The sequence below is a fragment of the Borostomias antarcticus genome (genome assembly GCF_949987555.1).
Source record: "Borostomias antarcticus genome assembly, chromosome: 14".
NCBI lineage: Eukaryota > Metazoa > Chordata > Actinopteri > Stomiiformes > Stomiidae > Borostomias > Borostomias antarcticus.
This window is the reverse complement of record NC_140247.1, coordinates 9,905,287-9,922,832: the sequence shown is the minus strand read 5'-3', so window position 1 is coordinate 9,922,832 and position 17,546 is coordinate 9,905,287. Positions and strand designations below refer to the sequence as shown.

Genomic DNA, 17,546 nt, shown 5'->3' with positions numbered 1-17,546 from the left:
CCGGCGCCTGAAAAGACACACCTGGAAGAAGCGCTTGATGGATTGAGTGGCGGTTCGGCGACGTTCTCCGGACGTTCATCAGTGTGTATTGTGTTAAGCGTGAAGACCGGGACGAAACTCCTACCCTCAAATTGCTGATTGCGACGAGGCGTCAGGTGATTATCCATCGCCGCGGTTACTTTACATGTGAATACATCTGGACACAAACAAGTGGAATGAGAGACATTGATTATGAAGTGCAGGACAGAAGCTAGCCGATCTGAATGGAGATCAAGTTTCGATCGGGGGCGTCTCACTTCAAAGGAGACCATTACATTGCTGTTTTTCAGACGAGAGGCGGAGGAGGAGAAGGGAGGGGTGTCTTCTGCTCTCTCTCTCTCTCTCTCTCTCTCTCTCTCTCGCTCGCCCACTCTCTAGTGCCAGTCCAACAGCTGTTTGTCTTCTGGCGCGCCTCCAAACGGATGACTGAGAAGAGAATGAATGGGTTTTTAATTTCACTTGTTAATGATGTCCCCCCTCCGATCCTCGTCTCTCCTTCTCCTCCTCCTCCTCCTCCTCCCCCGCTGTGCTGCCTGCCTTACTAAGCAGGAACAAGACCGGACGCGGAGGAAGAGAGGAGGAGGAGGAAGACGAGAAGGCGGACGAGGGGGAGGAAGGAGAAGGTCAGAGAAGGTGAAGCGGAACTGAATATCCAAACATTTAGCCGAGAACGTATCGATTGCGACCGAGCCGAGCAGAGCTGCTCGGCCGAGTTCACAGACGTTTGGTTTCTTCCCTAATTCAATCTGTAATCAATGTTGAAGGACCCTACTGAGGAGTTGCAAAGTGCAGCAGAAGGAATCACACCGCGTCAGTGTCAAAGCCAGAGCGTTGACAGGCCTTCCGCATTGCAATCCCACACACTGTGCACTCAGTGCAGTCTCAACTGTAGACTCATGCCATGAGGACCCCCCCCCCCTCCGACACCCCCCCCCCCCGACAGGATGACTGCCACCATGCCCTGACTTGCTGCGCACTTGAGTCTCACAGAGTCACAGCTCATCATAGTGACAGCCTGAAATGTCGCACTGAAATGAAAAAAGCATTCTGTCCCATTTTGGTTCACATAATTGGTCATAGTGTTCACCTATACAACGACATATGCCCCAAAAAATACAAAATTCTACTTTTGTTGTAATCTTATATCAAAGTATATCATTTCTTACTTCCTGGAAAACGGTAGGTCACGTGCAATGACGACAACAGGTACCTTAGATTTTAGGCCAATAATCTCAACATCCACCCGTCAATCAACGCTATCCTTCTATCGAATCTGTCTAAAGTTCTTAAAACCCGTCCACTCGTCAATGTTCCAATCAGATTCCTCTAAACATATGTCCCACCCTCATAGCTTGTTTGCATCGAAAATACGTCAAACTACGGAAGTTAGATGATCTCAAACGTCCGTTTCTGTGCGACTTTAACCCCACCTGATTATCTTAACTTCAAGAAACTCCGCCCCCCCTCTGCCTCTCATTGACGTCCAATATAAAGCGGCCATTAGGCCTTCCTGTCCACTGATGTAGAGCAGGGCAGGCCATTAGCTCTACTGTTGCATTATGGGAAGGTCTTTAAACCTTAATTTGCAGTTCACATAAATGTCCGACCACTTGAGGTAGTGCAACAACAACAAGACACAAAAACACTAATTCTGGAAGCTCTGGCAGTAAACGCAGCCGTTAAGCGGCGTGTTCAGGGTGGCAGCAGTGTGGAGCGCGATGCCTCAGTGATATAGACAGGCCATCAATCTGCAAATGACCATGGCCAGAAGGACTGAATTCAGATTGTGCTCATGGGAAGGAGAGGTCTGCATAATCTTTGGCAAATGGGAAGTGACTAAGCCACACACACTTGCTGGACACACGCACGCACACACACGCACACACACACCCACCCACGCATGCACTCGCACACACACACACCCATGCACGCACACACACACACACACACACACGCACACACACATATTATCCTTCATTTCCAACAGCTTAAAGCACCGTCTTTTTCATTTGCTAGTTGCCACGGAAACAGTTTAGTCAAGTCTAATGATGACTTGGAAAGTGGCACGCTCAGAAGTTTGACCTTTGAATCTGATTGATTTTACTGCAGTGATGAAAGAAGCACTGAGCCATCGTTCTTACTGTACCTTCATCCTCAACCTGCTTCCCTGCAAAGTTTTATTTCCATGTGAAAAAAAATGTGTGAAAGGAGAGTGATCTAGGTCTGTAACGGCTGACATGCGAGATAGGCTTTACAAGGTTCTGGTGAGCGTTAGACGAGTGTCAGCTAGCAAGGTAGGCTCATCTAATGTGCCAGACAAGCTACGGCAATGGGTCAATGACTGAATTACTTCTCCCTCTATGGGCCTCCCTCTATCTATCTATCTATCTATCTATCTATCTATCTATCTATCTATCTATCTATCTATCTATCTATCTATCTATCTATCTATCTATCTATCTATCTATCTATCTATCTATATCCATCTATCTATCTGTATCTATCTATCTATCTATCTATCTATCTATCTATCTATCATCTATCTATCTATCTATATCCATCTATCTATCTATATCCATCTATCTATCTGTATCCATCTATCTATCTATCTATCTATCTATCTATCTATCTATCTATCTATCTATCTATCTATCTATCTATCTATCTATCTATCTATCTATCTATCTATCTAAATACTTACTTGAGGGGCAGCCATACATTCATTCGTCACACGGATCTCAAGCCGAAATAAGACAGCTGAAAGTTGTCATGCTGTCATGTGGACATTGTAGGGTAGGCCTACCTCACTAACAGGGCCCTGGAAATACACTGCATGCTAACCATCTGGTTTCTGGTTTCCTGTTGATGTAGATCTCTCTGCCCAAGCCACCCCCACAACCACGTCTGCTTAAACCAGGAAAAAAATGAGAACTCTGGTGCCTGGATGGCAAAGTGAAGCTTCATCATGTCCCTTAAATGATACCGCCCCACCAAACAGACCACCACCACTACAGACCACCACCAAACAGACCACCACCACTACAGACCACCACCAAACAGACCACCACCAAACAGACCACCACCACTACAGACCACCACCACTACAGACCACCACCAAACAGACCACCACCACTACAGACCACCACCACTACAGACCACCACCAAACAGACCACCACCAAACAGACCACCACCACTACAGACCACCACCACTACAGACCACCACCAAACAGACCACCACCACTACAGACCACCACCACTACAGACCACCACCAAACAGACCACCACCACTACAGACCACCACCACTACAGACCACCACCACTACAGACCACCACCAAACAGACCACCACCACTACAGACCACCACCACTACAGACCACCACCAGTACAGACAACCACCAAACAGACCACCACCAAACAGACCACCACCAGTACAGACCACCACCACTACAGACCACCACTACAGACCACCACCAGTACAGACCACCACCAGTACAGACAACCACCAAACAGACCACCACCACTACAGACCACCACCACTACAGACCACCACCACTACAGACCACCACTACAGACCACCATCACTACAGACCACCACCACTACAGACCACCACCAAACAGACCACCACCACTACAGACCACCACCAAACAGACCACCACTACAGACCACCACCACTACAGACCACCACTACAGACCACCACCAGTACAGACCACCACCAGTACAGACCACCACCAGTACAGACCACCACCACTACAGACCACCACCAAACAGACCACCACCACTACAGACCAACACCAAACAGACCACCACCACTACAGACCACCACCACTACAGACCACCACCACTACAGACCACCACCAAACAGACCACCACCACTACAGACCACCACCAAACAGACCACCACTACAGACCACCACCACTACAGACCACCACTACAGACCACCACCAGTACAGACCACCACCAGTACAGACCACCACCAGTACAGACCACCACCAAACAGACCACCACCAAACAGACCACCACCACTACAGACCACCACCAAACAGACCACCACCAAACAGACCACCACCAAACAGACCACCACCACTACAGACCACCACCACTACAGACCACCACCACTACAGACCACCACCAAACAGACCACCACCAAACAAACCACCACCAAACAGACCACCACCAAACAGACCACCACCACTACAGACCACCACCAAACAGACCACCACCAAACAGACCACCACCAAACAGACAACCACCACTACAGACCACCACCACTACAGACCACCACCAAACAGACCACCACCACTACAGACCACCACCAAACAGACCACCACCACTACAGACCACCACCAAACAGACCACCACCAAACAGACCACCACCACTACAGACCACGACCACTACAGACCACCACCACTACAGACCATGACCACTACAGACCACAACAACTACAGACCACCACCAGTACAGACCACCACCAGTACAGGACACCACCACTACAGACCACCACCAAACAGACCACCACCAAACAGACCACCACCACTACAGACCACCACCAAACAGACCACCACCACTACAGACCACCACCAAACAGACCACCACCACTACAGACCATGACCACTACAGACCACAACAACTACAGACCACCACCAGTACAGACCACGACAACTATAGACCACCACCACCACTACATGCTGTTGTCAGCTGTAATACAGGGTGGGGAGGGATCTGATGGATTAGGTTTGAAGCCTGGTGAGATTTACAGTTGTATTGGATTAGTGGACTGCTGTTTAAGTTTCAACCTAGACGAGCAGTCAGGATGGGGTGGGGAGTTTGAAAGAAGGCTAACGGAAGGTTTGAGACAGAGACCTCACCTTTCCTTCTGACTGGTCAGAGAGATGTCAGGACGTCTTCACAGCGAGCACATTAGTACATAACCACTCGAACTGAGGGCCTAGAGAGAAAGCAGACAGATTAATTCTGACAGTCTTTCTAATTGAGATGGATTACAGAGTTTTGTATAGACTGGAACAACAAGCAATCCCATCTTTCTGACGAGGATCTCTCTCAGATAGAGATGTCTGGGGTTTAATGAGAGCACAAGCTGCCAATACCATTCTTTTATCCAGGTGCACTACAGTAGCTAATCACTCAGCCCCTGTCCGTACGCAAACATCTCCTCCTGGCCAGATGGTAGAGGACAGGGTTGGCACATCTCTTGGCACATGACACACTGAGCTCCTCCCTCTCGGGGCTGCGGTTGAGCTCATTACAAGGGATCACACCACATTAGTGCCATGGCAGTAGGCAGCCAGACATGACGCAACGATGCCAGATCAGGCAAATTGAGCAGCCGGTAGTCAGATTGGGACCCGGTGAGACCGAAAGACCCTCAACACATTGCACACGGTTAATGTCTGAAGGATGATGGGCATATTTCAAACAACGTTTTTTGTGTGTTTTTTTAGAAAGCATAGCCTGCCCTCTAGTGGACATTCTTCAACATCACAACATTTGGTATCAGTAATCCGATTTCATTTCATCTCATCTGAAATAATTTATAAGATCATTCCATAGTGAACATATATTTTATTTATTTATTATAAAAACAACAAATGCAAATTAAAAGTAAAAGAGGTGCTTTTAAAAACAAACAAACAGACAAATAAACTCTTGGACTTGGAGTTGAAACCTCAACATCAGAATCCTGGATAGGGCAGATCGTCAGGGTATGACTCGACCATCACTTTTCATTCACATTTCACTGTCACCAATAAACCACGTGGAGGCAGGCTGATACAGCAGTCATCCACTAGAGGGCAGAGTGAACCCAGGACCTCCCAGAACTCCCCTCTGCCCCTGTTCTTCTCCTCTCTCTCTCTCTCTCTTTTTCCCTTTCCCCCTCTTCCTCAGCCCTGAACCCTCCTTCTTTCTGATTGGTTCCAGAACCTGCCTACTGAGCGCTTCTCGCCGACTCAACATTCCACAGCTGGAAACTACACACACACACACACACACACACACACAGACACACACACACACACCCCTTCCTCTCATCTTTCCCCCGTCTGTCACGGTCCGGTTTTCTAGGCAAACGTTGTGTTTTTTGGGGTGGGGGGAGGTTTTTTGGGGGTGGGGGGAGGGTTTTTTGGGGTGGGGGGAGGTTTTTTTGGGGTGGGGGGAGGTTTTTTTTAGGGTGGGGGGAGGTTTTTTTGGGTGGGGGGAGGTTTTCTGGGGTGGGGGGAGGTTTACAGTGGCTCAGTAAAACACCAATCACTTCCATCTGAAACTGTTCCGGAACATTCCACAGAGCAGGAGCACAGAAACCCCATCAGACGCTGGAGCTGTGGGAGGAATGCTTGAGATGAATTCAAACTCAAACAGGTTTGTCAATTTGTTGTTTCCCGGACTTAGGTCAGATATAGTTTTAAGTTTTTACTCTCCTCTATAATCAAATCTCTCAACTTATGTGGTGTGGTGAGTTAAAAAAAAAAAAAAATCTTTGGTTCTCGTAGCTGTTTCATGCATTTCTAGGAAGGTTATTTTCCTGTGCAGTTCAGTGAGCACCAAGTAGTCATAACAACGACAAAATAATACCACATCCACCAGGGACACATACCCAAACACAACCTGCTTTAAGCCCATCAACAACAATAACAGGTACCATGGTAATAATGCATAAACAGACAATACAATGACGGCATTGTCTGGCTGTTTAAAACAAAGGCGACTCTTCTCAAGATAGCGGTAGAAAGTGCTAGAACAAACCGTCTAATCAATGAGCTCAGAAGTATCAACATCCACAATCTGGTCTTTAAACATGCGACGCCGGGGCGTTTCGTTTGGGACAACTCTCAGCCTCTCTCCCTAAAATAGAGGTCTCTCCTCAACCAGACTCTTTGATCTGGAACAGCCAGGCAGATTGCGGTCATCACTGTAGGTTCTCTGACCTCCGCCACACAGTGGTTCAAACAGCTGGCGCTGACGTGTCAGATCGGGGGCCGGGGCAGGAGAGGGGGGGGTAGCCTGGCGCCGCCAGACCCCATTCGCAAAAAATGCGAGGGGTCTGGAAATTCTGCTTTGATTTTCCATTTCCAAGGGGCGTTTATCAACAGTCGCAGATCAAAATGGACGCAATCGGATAGACCTACAACCAGTCAGAGCAACGAAATGTGGGTTAGTCATCGTATCAAATGGGTACAGTCGTTGTATCAAACGCAAAGATATATTAAAAGATAAACGATTGTATGGCCCGACCAATAAGTGATCGGGGGGAAATCAGTTTGAATGGGTGGATGTCCAGTCTGATCTATGGACTGAAACAGAATGTGAGATTGTGTGATCAGGATGGCGACGCCAGGCTAGGGGAACAGTGGGCGATGGACACAACTACAGCTACACATGCATCATCGTCAACAAGATTTCACTACAGCTGCACTGATTCTGACAACAAACAAAAATAGGTAAACAAATAACAATCCCACAAATAATCTGACGAACCTGAATGTGACCTCAGGTGAATACTGTCCTGGCAAAGAAATTTGGTCCTACGGGAGATTGTGTGGATATTTGGATGACAGAAAACAGAGAGTCTATTGTTTTCAGACGTGCATTATGAATCTTCGGTTCAGACATTTATATACATGTACAGAAAGAGAAACTTGGTTTCGGAATGAAATATGAAAATAGATGTGAGTACAAAAACTGACAGCAAAGAGGTGTAGTTCTGATCCAAAAATAACATTGCATGACATCTCTTTGGAAAGCTAAGGTCTGATTGGTCTAACAGGCGTCAGACCACCAGGGGGCGTGGCTTTGAGGTCTCACATCCAGTCAGGCATCTGCTGCGTTCCACACAGCCTTTCAGCATCTTCAAATATTCAAAAAGGGGGGAAGAAAACGTAAAGCCAAAATCTGTGTCTGTATCCGAGTCAGTAAATTAGTATCAGTCCGTACGGTGTTCGGTCCGGGTTTGGTCCGGGTTCGGTCCGGGTTTGGTCCGGAGTCGGTCCGGGTTTGGTCCTGAGCGGTTCTGCTACTCGGGCTGCTCGTTCAGCTCCATATCCGACACGAGGATGTTCTTCTCGGCCTGTTCGGCAGGGTTGGAGTTGGTCCGGCTGTAGCGGGCCCCCTCGTAGGAGCCCCCGGGCCCCGCGGCGCGCCGGCGGTACAGGTAGATCACCCCCACGACCAGGACCACCAGAACCAGCCCCGTCACCATGATCAGAACCAGGGTGGGAAGGTGGTCTGCCTCCACTGAGAAACAGAGGGAGAGAGAGGGATGAGCACTTCAGCTTCTTCTCTTCTGTGAGACGGATAGATAGATAGATAGATAGATAGATAGATAGATAGATAGATAGATAGATAGATAGATAGATAGATAGATAGATAGATAGATAGATAGATAGATAGACAGGCAGATAGATAGATAGATAGATAGATAGATAGATAGATAGACAGACAGACAGACAGACAGACAGACAGACAGACAGACAGACAGACAGACAGACAGAAAGATACAATCGATAGATAGATAAATAGATAGATAGATAGACCCAGTAGAGATAGATAGATAGATAGATAGATAGATACACATAGATAGATAGATAGATAGATAGATAGATAGATAGATAGATAGATAGATAGATAGATAGATAGATAGATAGATAGATAGATAGATAGATAGATAGATAGATAGATAGATAGATAGTCTATAAGCTCAAGCTGTACACCAGTACAATACCTACGGTAAAGTGTCAGTTAAATCAAATAAGGAGTATGTTGACAGTTAATAAGTGAGCTGTAAACATTTCTGTTGTTACGGCAACGGAAGATAGCAACCAATGACGAGCCAGGTGGGGCGGTATTCATACTCACAGGCCGCCGCTGAAGACTCGTTACCTGCAGGGAAGACAGCGACAAGATGTGATCAGACGTCGCTGGTTTGAGGACAGAATCAGCCATCGCTGCCAGAGATCTTTCACTACGCTCCCAGCATGCAACACTGTACGTCCGTGGCTAGAATAACTTGTACAGTATGTGCATGCAGTGCAGCGTGAACTCTTACTGCATAAGCGGATTACCCAGAAGCCCTCGCTGTGGCAAGAACCTCTGGGAATGAGCTATGATATTCGTGGACAACAATGGGAATGTGATCAGATTTTGTATCGGATGCTGATTGGACCACTGATCGGTCACTGACCGCGAGTTCCACTTTTCAAGTATTGATAATGAGTCTCTTGGGTCTTTCACTCTTACGAACTTTCGGTAGCATATCCCGCACAAAAGTTGCGATTTACTCAGACTTTTCTCACTTCACAGACGTTTTTAATTATAAAAACGGCAAAGTGTATTGCCTAAATCGTTTTTTCATTTAGTCACGGCTCTACCGTATGTTCCTGATGAAAAAAAATGTTAAAACGCAGCTGGATTCCAAAGGTCATGCGTTGGCTCCGCCCCTCTGCGCGACCCCGGGCTACTCACTACGCGGTCGCTTGCAGATGACCCCGTGGGTGGGGTCCTTGCAGGAGCCGGGTTTCCAGCGGCCCGTGTTGCTCTCGATCCAGTAGCAGGTGTTGGCGGTCAGCATGGTCAGGTTGGTGTCCTGCTTCTCCCAGTTGGTGAAGTCCACCTCCGCGCTCTCCGACCACATCAGTCTGTCCCCTACGGAGAACACCAGGGTTAAACATACACACACACACGCACACACACACGCATACGCAACACGCACACACACACGCACACACACACACACACACAGGCGCGCACACACACACACACACACACACACACACACATACACACACACGCGCACACACACACACACACACACATGCGCGCACACGCATACACGCACATTATGCAGTCTCTGTAGTAGGTTATACTTACAGGTATGTATAACCTACTATATATGTGTACGTGCACACACACGCATACACACACACGCACATACACACACACGTACACGCACACACATACGCACACGCACACACACAGTCACACACACACACACACACACACACACACCACACACACACACACAGGGATGCTGACGATGGTAGTGATGCAGAAGGGCTACTGAGGTGTCACAAATCAGATGATCTGTTTGGGAGTCGGTAGTGTTCATGTGCACCTTCCAAGACGGAGATTAGAAGTGTGGTGACTGACTGGACGGTCATGCATCTGTCCAGGTGGAGGGCTCACCTATGGGGTTAAGGGTCAGGCCCAGCCACGCCCCGAAGGCCTGGTCCTGGTAGCTCTGGATGTGCTCCCACACAAATACATTCTCTGTCTCATCCAGCACAGACAAGAGCTGGGCACCCACTGGGAGAGATGGGGAGAGAGGGAGGGAGGGAGGGAGGGAGGGAGGGAGGGAGGGAGAGGGAGAGAGAGAGAGAGAGAGAGGGAGGGAGAGAGGGAGGGAGGGAGGGAGGGAGGGAGGGAGGGAGGGAGAGAGAGAGAGGGAGAGGGAGAGGGAGGGAGGGAGAGAGAGAGGGAGGGAGGGAGGGAGGGAGGGAGGGAGAGAGGGAGGGAGGGAGGAAGGGAGGGAGAGAGAGAAAGGGAGAGAGAGAGGGAGGGAGAGAGGGAGAGAGAGTGAAAGGGAGAGAGAGAGGGAGGGATAGAGAAAGGGAGGGAGAGATGGAGGGGGAGAGATAGAGGGAGAGAGAGAGAAAGGGAGAGAGAGAGGGAGGGATAGAGAAAGGGAGGGAGGGATGGAGGGGGAGAGATAGAGGGAGAGAGAGAGAAAGGGAGAGAGAGGGAGGGATAGAGAAAGGGAGGGAGAGATGGAGGGGGAGAGAGAGAGGGAGAGAGCGAAAGAGAGAGGGAGGGAGGGAGAGAGACGGGGATCCATGTAATTATTGAGTTATTTGAATTATGAGAGATATTGATGAGGGGAAGTGAGAAAGAGACAGAGTGAATAAGAGAAATGATGAAGGGAATAGAGAAAGAGACAGAGCGAAAGAGAGAAATGATGAAGGGAATAGAGAGAGGGAGAGCAGATAAGCATGTGAGTGGACAGCAAACACGGCTAATTTTAGACATATTGACTATTTCGTCAATGACGGCAGTTGCGAGGGCACTCTAACTAGTCACTGAGTGGAAAGGATGAATCACAGAATGTTGCAACCTGGGAGCGCGTGCAACCAGCTCAAAACATACTTCTTTGACCTTGCTTTTAATTGATTTATTTTTTCTTCACGTTTTTTCATTTGATTGGATTTTATTCTATTTGATCATACTTATTTTATGGTCTTCATGGACTTTTATGGTCTGCTTTTAATGTCTTTTGTAAAGAACTTTGAGTTTTTCTGTTATGAAAGGTGCTCTATAAATAAAGTATTATTAAGATTATGATTTTGATTGAGTATAATAAAAAATATAAATCAAACATAATCAAACACATCAAAAATAAAAATCATAACAATAATAATAACCCATAATTCAAATGGGTCCTGGTTAATTCAGATGGGTCCTGGTTAATTCAGCTGGGTCCTGGTTAATTCAGCTGGGTACTGGTTAATTCAGATGGGTCCTGGTTAATTCAGATGGGTCCTGGTTAATTCAGATGGGTCCTGGTTAATTCAGATGGGTACTGGTTAATTCAGATGGGTCCTGGTTAATTCAGATGGGTCCTGGTTAATTCAGATGGGTCCTGGTTAATTCAGATGGGTCCTGGTTAATTCAGCTGGGTACTGGTTAATTCAGATGGGTCCTGGTTAATTCAGATGGGTCCTGGTTAATTCAGCTGGGTACTGGTTAATTCAGATGGGTACTGGTTAATTCAGATGGGTCCTGGTTAATTCAGCTGGGTCCTGGTTAATTCAGATGGGTACTGGTTAATTCAGATGGGTCCTGGTTAATTCAGATGGGTCCTGGTTAATTCAGATGGGTCCTGGTTAATTCAGCTGGGTGGCGCACTGAGAGGCCGCCGTTTGACTTTTGAGCTTCTAAAAATGTTCCCCCTTAGGCTTCCTCACACCCCCACCCACCCCTGCTCTAGAGGGGGGAGTGCCCTGTCCTGGCAGGTCTGCTGTGCAAGGCCCTCTGGCAGAGAGAGAGAGAGAGAGAGAGAGAGAGAGAGAGAGAGAGAGAGAGAGAGAGAGAGAGGGGGACAGACAGAGACAGAGAGAGAGAGAGAGAGACAGAGAGAGAGAGAGAGAGAGAGGGACAGACAGAGACAGAGAGAGAGAGAGAGAGAGAGAGAGGGACAGAGAGAGAGAGAGAGAGGGACAGACAGAGAGAGACAGAGAGAAACAGAGAGAGAGAGACAGCAAGAGAGACAGAGACAGAGAGAGAGAGAGAGAGAGAGAGAGAGAGAGAGAGAGACAGAGAGAGAGACAGAGACAGAGAGAGAGAGACAGAGAGAGAGACAGAGAGACAGAGACAGAGAGAGAGACAGAGAGAGAGAGAGAGAGAGAGAGAGAGAGAGAGAGAGACAGAGAGAGAGACAGAGAGACAGAGACAGAGAGAGACAGACAGAGAGAGACAGAGAGAGACAGAGAGAGAGAGAGAGAGAGACAGAGAGAGAGACAGAGACAGAGAGAGAGAGACAGAGAGAGAGACAGAGACAGAGAGAGACAGAGAGAGAGAGAGAGAGAGAGAGAGACCTCACCCTTCCTGCAGGTGGAGTGTGCTTCCTGTGGCAGCCTCAGAGCCTGCAGGTTGAAGGAGTAGCAGTGGTTCCTGAAGGACACCCAGGCCCAGTCGCCCAGGGAGGTGGGACAATGTCCCGGATACGTCCACTGGTGGACCACCTCCTCGTCTGGGAAGCATGGAGGACGGAAGCAGGAAGATGGAGGTTAAGTTGATCACATACACACTACTAACGAACGCACGCTGTGCACAGCCAGCCACGCCCACCTGTGTCCACCTGACAGATGGCGGCGTCCAGCTTGACGTCGCAGGGGGTCATGGTCCATTGCCCCGCCGTGGTCATGTGACCGCATCCGGCCATGTGATTGGGCTCCCCTTCCCTCCAGTCGGTGTACGTCAGCTCCTCTTCGCCCAGCCAGGAGTAGGACCTTCCCTGAGGACGGAACGTGAGACCAGGGCTACGATCAAATTCAGCTAACAGAGGCGAATGTTAGTCGCAAACATGTTTTCTCCAAACGGTCACATTTGAACGGCTTTTAATGAACGTTCCAAATAGTTCGCATAAACGCAACAATCCCCATGGGAGCACATCTCCAGTAAGCCTGGGTCAATTGTGATCCTCGTTCCGTTACTGACGAACTACCTCTCCAGACTGTTAGCTTCTGTAAGCAAACATTTGCGGCGAACACAAAGCTAACGGAAAATAGTTCGCTAACGTTCGCAAATGTTCACAAACGTTCTATGTTCGCTGAATTTTAACGCACCCCTGGTATTCTGTTCTCGCCGCCGCCTGCTGCCAACGCTCGTCTCGCTCATCCCGCTCGTTCTCTGTCCGGGACAAGCAGTGGTGGACCGAACCGCCCACTGGCGTCAGGACAGCAGAGTCGCTGCCCATCTTTCACCGCAGGCTCCAAACTCACCTCTTCAAGAAGTACTACCAGGACCCTACCTCTTAAAGCACCTATTGTATTTAGATTTTGCAACTCATGCACTTTCACTTAAGCACTAGATTATGCTCTTAGTCACTTGTTTAGAAAGGAGACTTGTGAGGACTTGTGAGTTCTGGCAAGTAGTGGATAAAAGCGTCTGCTCAATGGCTGTAATGTAATGTAAATGTAAATGTAAATGTAATGTCTCTCCACACATTCTACCCCTCATCGCATTCTGTCAGCACCAGTTCTGCCCGGAGGTGGAACCCTGAGCGTGTGGGTGGAACCCTGAGTGTGTGCATGGAACCCTGAGCATGTGTGTGGAACCCTGAGCGTGTGTGTGGAACTCACCCCCTGGTTGTAGAGGGCAATCCAGGCCGGCAGGTGGAGCTTGTTGATCAGCAGGGTGAGGTAGGCCTGCTGGTAGGGGTCCCTCACTCTGGCCAGCGTGGCGTTCAGGGACTCGCACACGTGCAGGGCGCCCGTCCAGTCCAGGCTCTTCTTGACCACGCGGTAGGTCACGCCCCCCAGCTCCAACGGGCCCGCAAGGGTGGCGGGCAGCAGGGCGGGGGCGGCATCGATGCTGTCGTCTGCGTGCGGGAGAGCGGCGCGGAGACACAGAGTCAGACAAACACAGACACCGACAAACTCAAACACAGAGTCAGACAAACTCAAACACAGAGTCAGACAAACACAAACACAGAGTCAGACGCTTAAAAGCGTGAACGCGAGTTCGACCGTGTAGGGAATGTCAAAGAGGAGGTGTGTGCGCTGTTTTTGCGACGCCGCAGCCCGGAACCGGACGGTACCTTGTCCCTGCTGGCAGATGTATCCATGCTTCTCCTTCTCGCACGCCCGCGAGGCCCACATGCCTGTGTTCTTCTCTGGGTTCCCGTGGATCATCACCACGCAGTTCCCCTGTCGAGACACGAGAACACGTTCAAGAACGCGAAGACCGGCAACATCTTACATTATCAAACATTATCTAAAAAATCACAGATTTTGTAGAATGAAGGGGGCCCTGCTGTGTGTACCGGCTTCTTGTTGTGGAAGGGCCCGCTGTTGTCTGCAGGCTCCCCAGGGGCCCAGTTGGTGTAGCTGAGCAGGCCGGGCTGGGCCCACTGGAAGTGTCCCTTAGAGTCGGACGTGAGACCCACCCACAGATCAAAGCTGATGTTGCGCAGGAGGGTGGTGACGAAGGCTGTATCAAATCATATCAAATCAAACTTTATTTGTATAGCGCATTTCATACACAGAGGCAACACAATGCGCTTTACAGAGAGGCTGTAGACGAAGGCTGTAGGGGACATCAATCATTAGTATGTGTGAATGCGTTTGTTTGTGTGTGTGTGTGTGTGTGTGTGTGTGTGTGTGTGTGTGTGGTGTGTGTGTGTGTGTGCAGTGGCGGGGGTTTCATTTGAACATTGGGAGGAACACATCCCTCCTCCCTCAGGACATTTTGAGGGTCAAAACGCTTCATTTCCTGCATTCTGGTGAACTTTTCTGCATCAATTTGTTCCCCCTGCTGGCTCCTCCATGGTTATCAACCTGCCGGCGTGGGCCAGTGCTGACTGAGATCACAACACCGTGTGTGTGTGTGTGTGTGTGTGTGTGTGTGTGTGTGTGTGTGTATGTGTATGTGTGGCAGAGATAATTATGTTTGTCACAAAAAATTCAGTGCTTGTATGAGTTAATAATTCTGATCTTTGGAGTAAAAAAAAAAAGCTGTTAAAAAAAGACCTTGAGTCCTTGAGTCCAATTAGAGTGGGTTTTCAATGGTGCCCTAAATATTGAGGGGACAAATACACATGTTCTAAATATTGAGGGGGATGCCTCCCTGGTGTGTGTGTGTGTGTGTGTGTGTTTATGTTTGTGTGTGTTTGTGCATGTATGTTGGCTTCAGCAGTCAGTCACTTGTTTAGAAAGGAGTTGCACTTGTGAGTTCTACGTAAGTAGAGTAGTAGTACACTGATTACTTACGTTAAGTGCAATTATTTTAAGTCTCTACACTAACTGGCTGTCATGTTCATTTATATGCTGATGATACAGTTGTCTACTGTATTGCGGATACTGTTCAGGAAGCCATTGTTAATCTGCAGCTTGCTTTTAATGTACTACAAGAAGATTCCACCTTTCAACTGCTAATGGCTTGCATATTGAGAGAGTCACGGAGTACAAATATCTTGGTTTGTGGTTGGATGATAAACTCTCTTTCAAGTTTCATGTAGATAATCTAGCCTTTAAGCTATGGCAGAAAATTGGCTTCCTGTACAGAAACCATTCTGGCTGTTCAAGCTGTTTTTCGATCAGTATTAGACTATAGTGACACTACCTATAGACATGCTTCCATGACAACCTTGAAACCCTTGGACTCTGTCTACCTCTCCGACCTAAGATTTATTACGGGTGATAGACATGACTCACCACTGTGTTCTTTATCATAAGGTGCGCTGGCCATCTCTTTCTCTACGGCGTAACTATCACTGGTATTTGTTTATTTTGAAAGCCATTATTGGTAAACTTCCACCTTACATCTCATCTCTGTTGGACTGGAGCCTTGGTATCTACCAGACCCGATCAAACGATCGGCTTGTTTTCAGGGTTCCTCGAGTGCATTCTGAATTTGGAAGGGCTGCTTTTTTCCACGATGCTCCTTCTACTTGGAATACCTTACAACAGACTCTAAATCTTGAGGTCCTTCCTTCAGTCACTGAGTTTAAGTCCATGGCTCTAGACTATGTACTTCAACCTGTAACTGTTTTGAATTATTATTACTGTACATTGCATTTGTTTTGTTGATTTGATTTGTGTCTCTGTGTAAACCCGTCATCACTGTAAATGAGTGAAACCTCAGTGCTTCACGAGTATAAATAAAGGTTTGAAATGGAAATGAGATGAAGTGTTGAGTTACCTTGCTTCAAGTGATTGGGCACCACCGCTAAGATGGCTCCACTCTGGGATTCACACATCAGCTTGGCGGCCGACCATGAGCCTCGCCTCTCCTCCTCGTGCCCGAACACCCTGTAACACTACCAACACACACCAGACAGGCGGGTTATAACACTACCAACACACACCAGACAGGCGGGTTATAACACTACCAACACACACCAGACAGGCGGGTTATAACACTACCAACACACAGCAGAGACAGGCGGGTTATAACACTACCAACACACACCAGACAGGCGGGTTATAACACTACCAACACACACCAGACAGACGGGTTATAACACTACCAACACACACCAGACAGACGGGTTATAACACTACCAACACACACCAGACAGGCGGGTTATAACACTACCAACACACAGCAGAGACAGGCGGGTTATAACACTACCAACACACACCAGACAGGCGGGTTATAACACTACCAACACACACCAGACAGGCGGGTTATAACACTACCAACACACACCAGACAGGCGGGTTATAACACTACCAACACACACCAGACAGGCGGGTTATAACACTACCAACACACAGCAGAGACAGGCGGGTTATAACACTACCAACACACAGCAGAGACAGGCGGGTTATAACACTACCAACACACACCAGACAGGCGGGTTATAACACTACCAACACACACCAGACAGGCGGGTTATAACACTACCAACACACAGCAGAGACAGGCGGGTTATAACACTACCAACACACAGCAGAGACAGGCGGGTTATAACACTACCAACACACAGCAGAGACAGGCGGGTTATAACACTACCAACACACACCAGACAGGCAGGTTATAACACTACCAACACACAGCAGAGACAGGCGGGTTAGCGCACGGCCAGATCTCAAGGACAAGGAGGTCACAGCATCTTGACATCGTATGTCACCGGGTCACATTCACAGACATGCCGAATTACGCTCGAACCGAGAATTTCGAACTGAGCGTTTGATTGAAAAGTAAGGGAGAAAGAGTGGGGCGGGGGGGGGGGGGTAGTCAAGGCACAGGGAGATAGGCGGTCCGCTCAGAGGC

At 48.4% G+C, this 17,546-nt stretch overlaps 1 protein-coding gene across 1 annotated transcript in view; it reads right to left on the bottom strand.

Moving 5' to 3' along the window:
* Nucleotides 1-8,070: 8,070 nt before the first annotated feature.
* mrc2 (mannose receptor, C-type 2) overlaps nucleotides 8,071-17,546 on the bottom strand; it is a gene marked incomplete at both ends in the record, with an annotated part of 31,788 nt that continues 22,312 nt past the window's right edge. Inside the window, 9 exons of the mRNA XM_084448433.1 lie at nucleotides 8,071-8,291; nucleotides 9,519-9,698; nucleotides 10,239-10,358; nucleotides 12,649-12,798; nucleotides 12,897-13,062; nucleotides 13,910-14,148; nucleotides 14,368-14,476; nucleotides 14,593-14,759; nucleotides 16,470-16,587. Of these exons, the coding sequence (XP_084304559.1) occupies nucleotides 8,071-8,291; nucleotides 9,519-9,698; nucleotides 10,239-10,358; nucleotides 12,649-12,798; nucleotides 12,897-13,062; nucleotides 13,910-14,148; nucleotides 14,368-14,476; nucleotides 14,593-14,759; nucleotides 16,470-16,587 (1,470 nt within the window). The remainder of the gene's footprint in view (nucleotides 8,292-9,518; nucleotides 9,699-10,238; nucleotides 10,359-12,648; nucleotides 12,799-12,896; nucleotides 13,063-13,909; nucleotides 14,149-14,367; nucleotides 14,477-14,592; nucleotides 14,760-16,469; nucleotides 16,588-17,546) is intronic.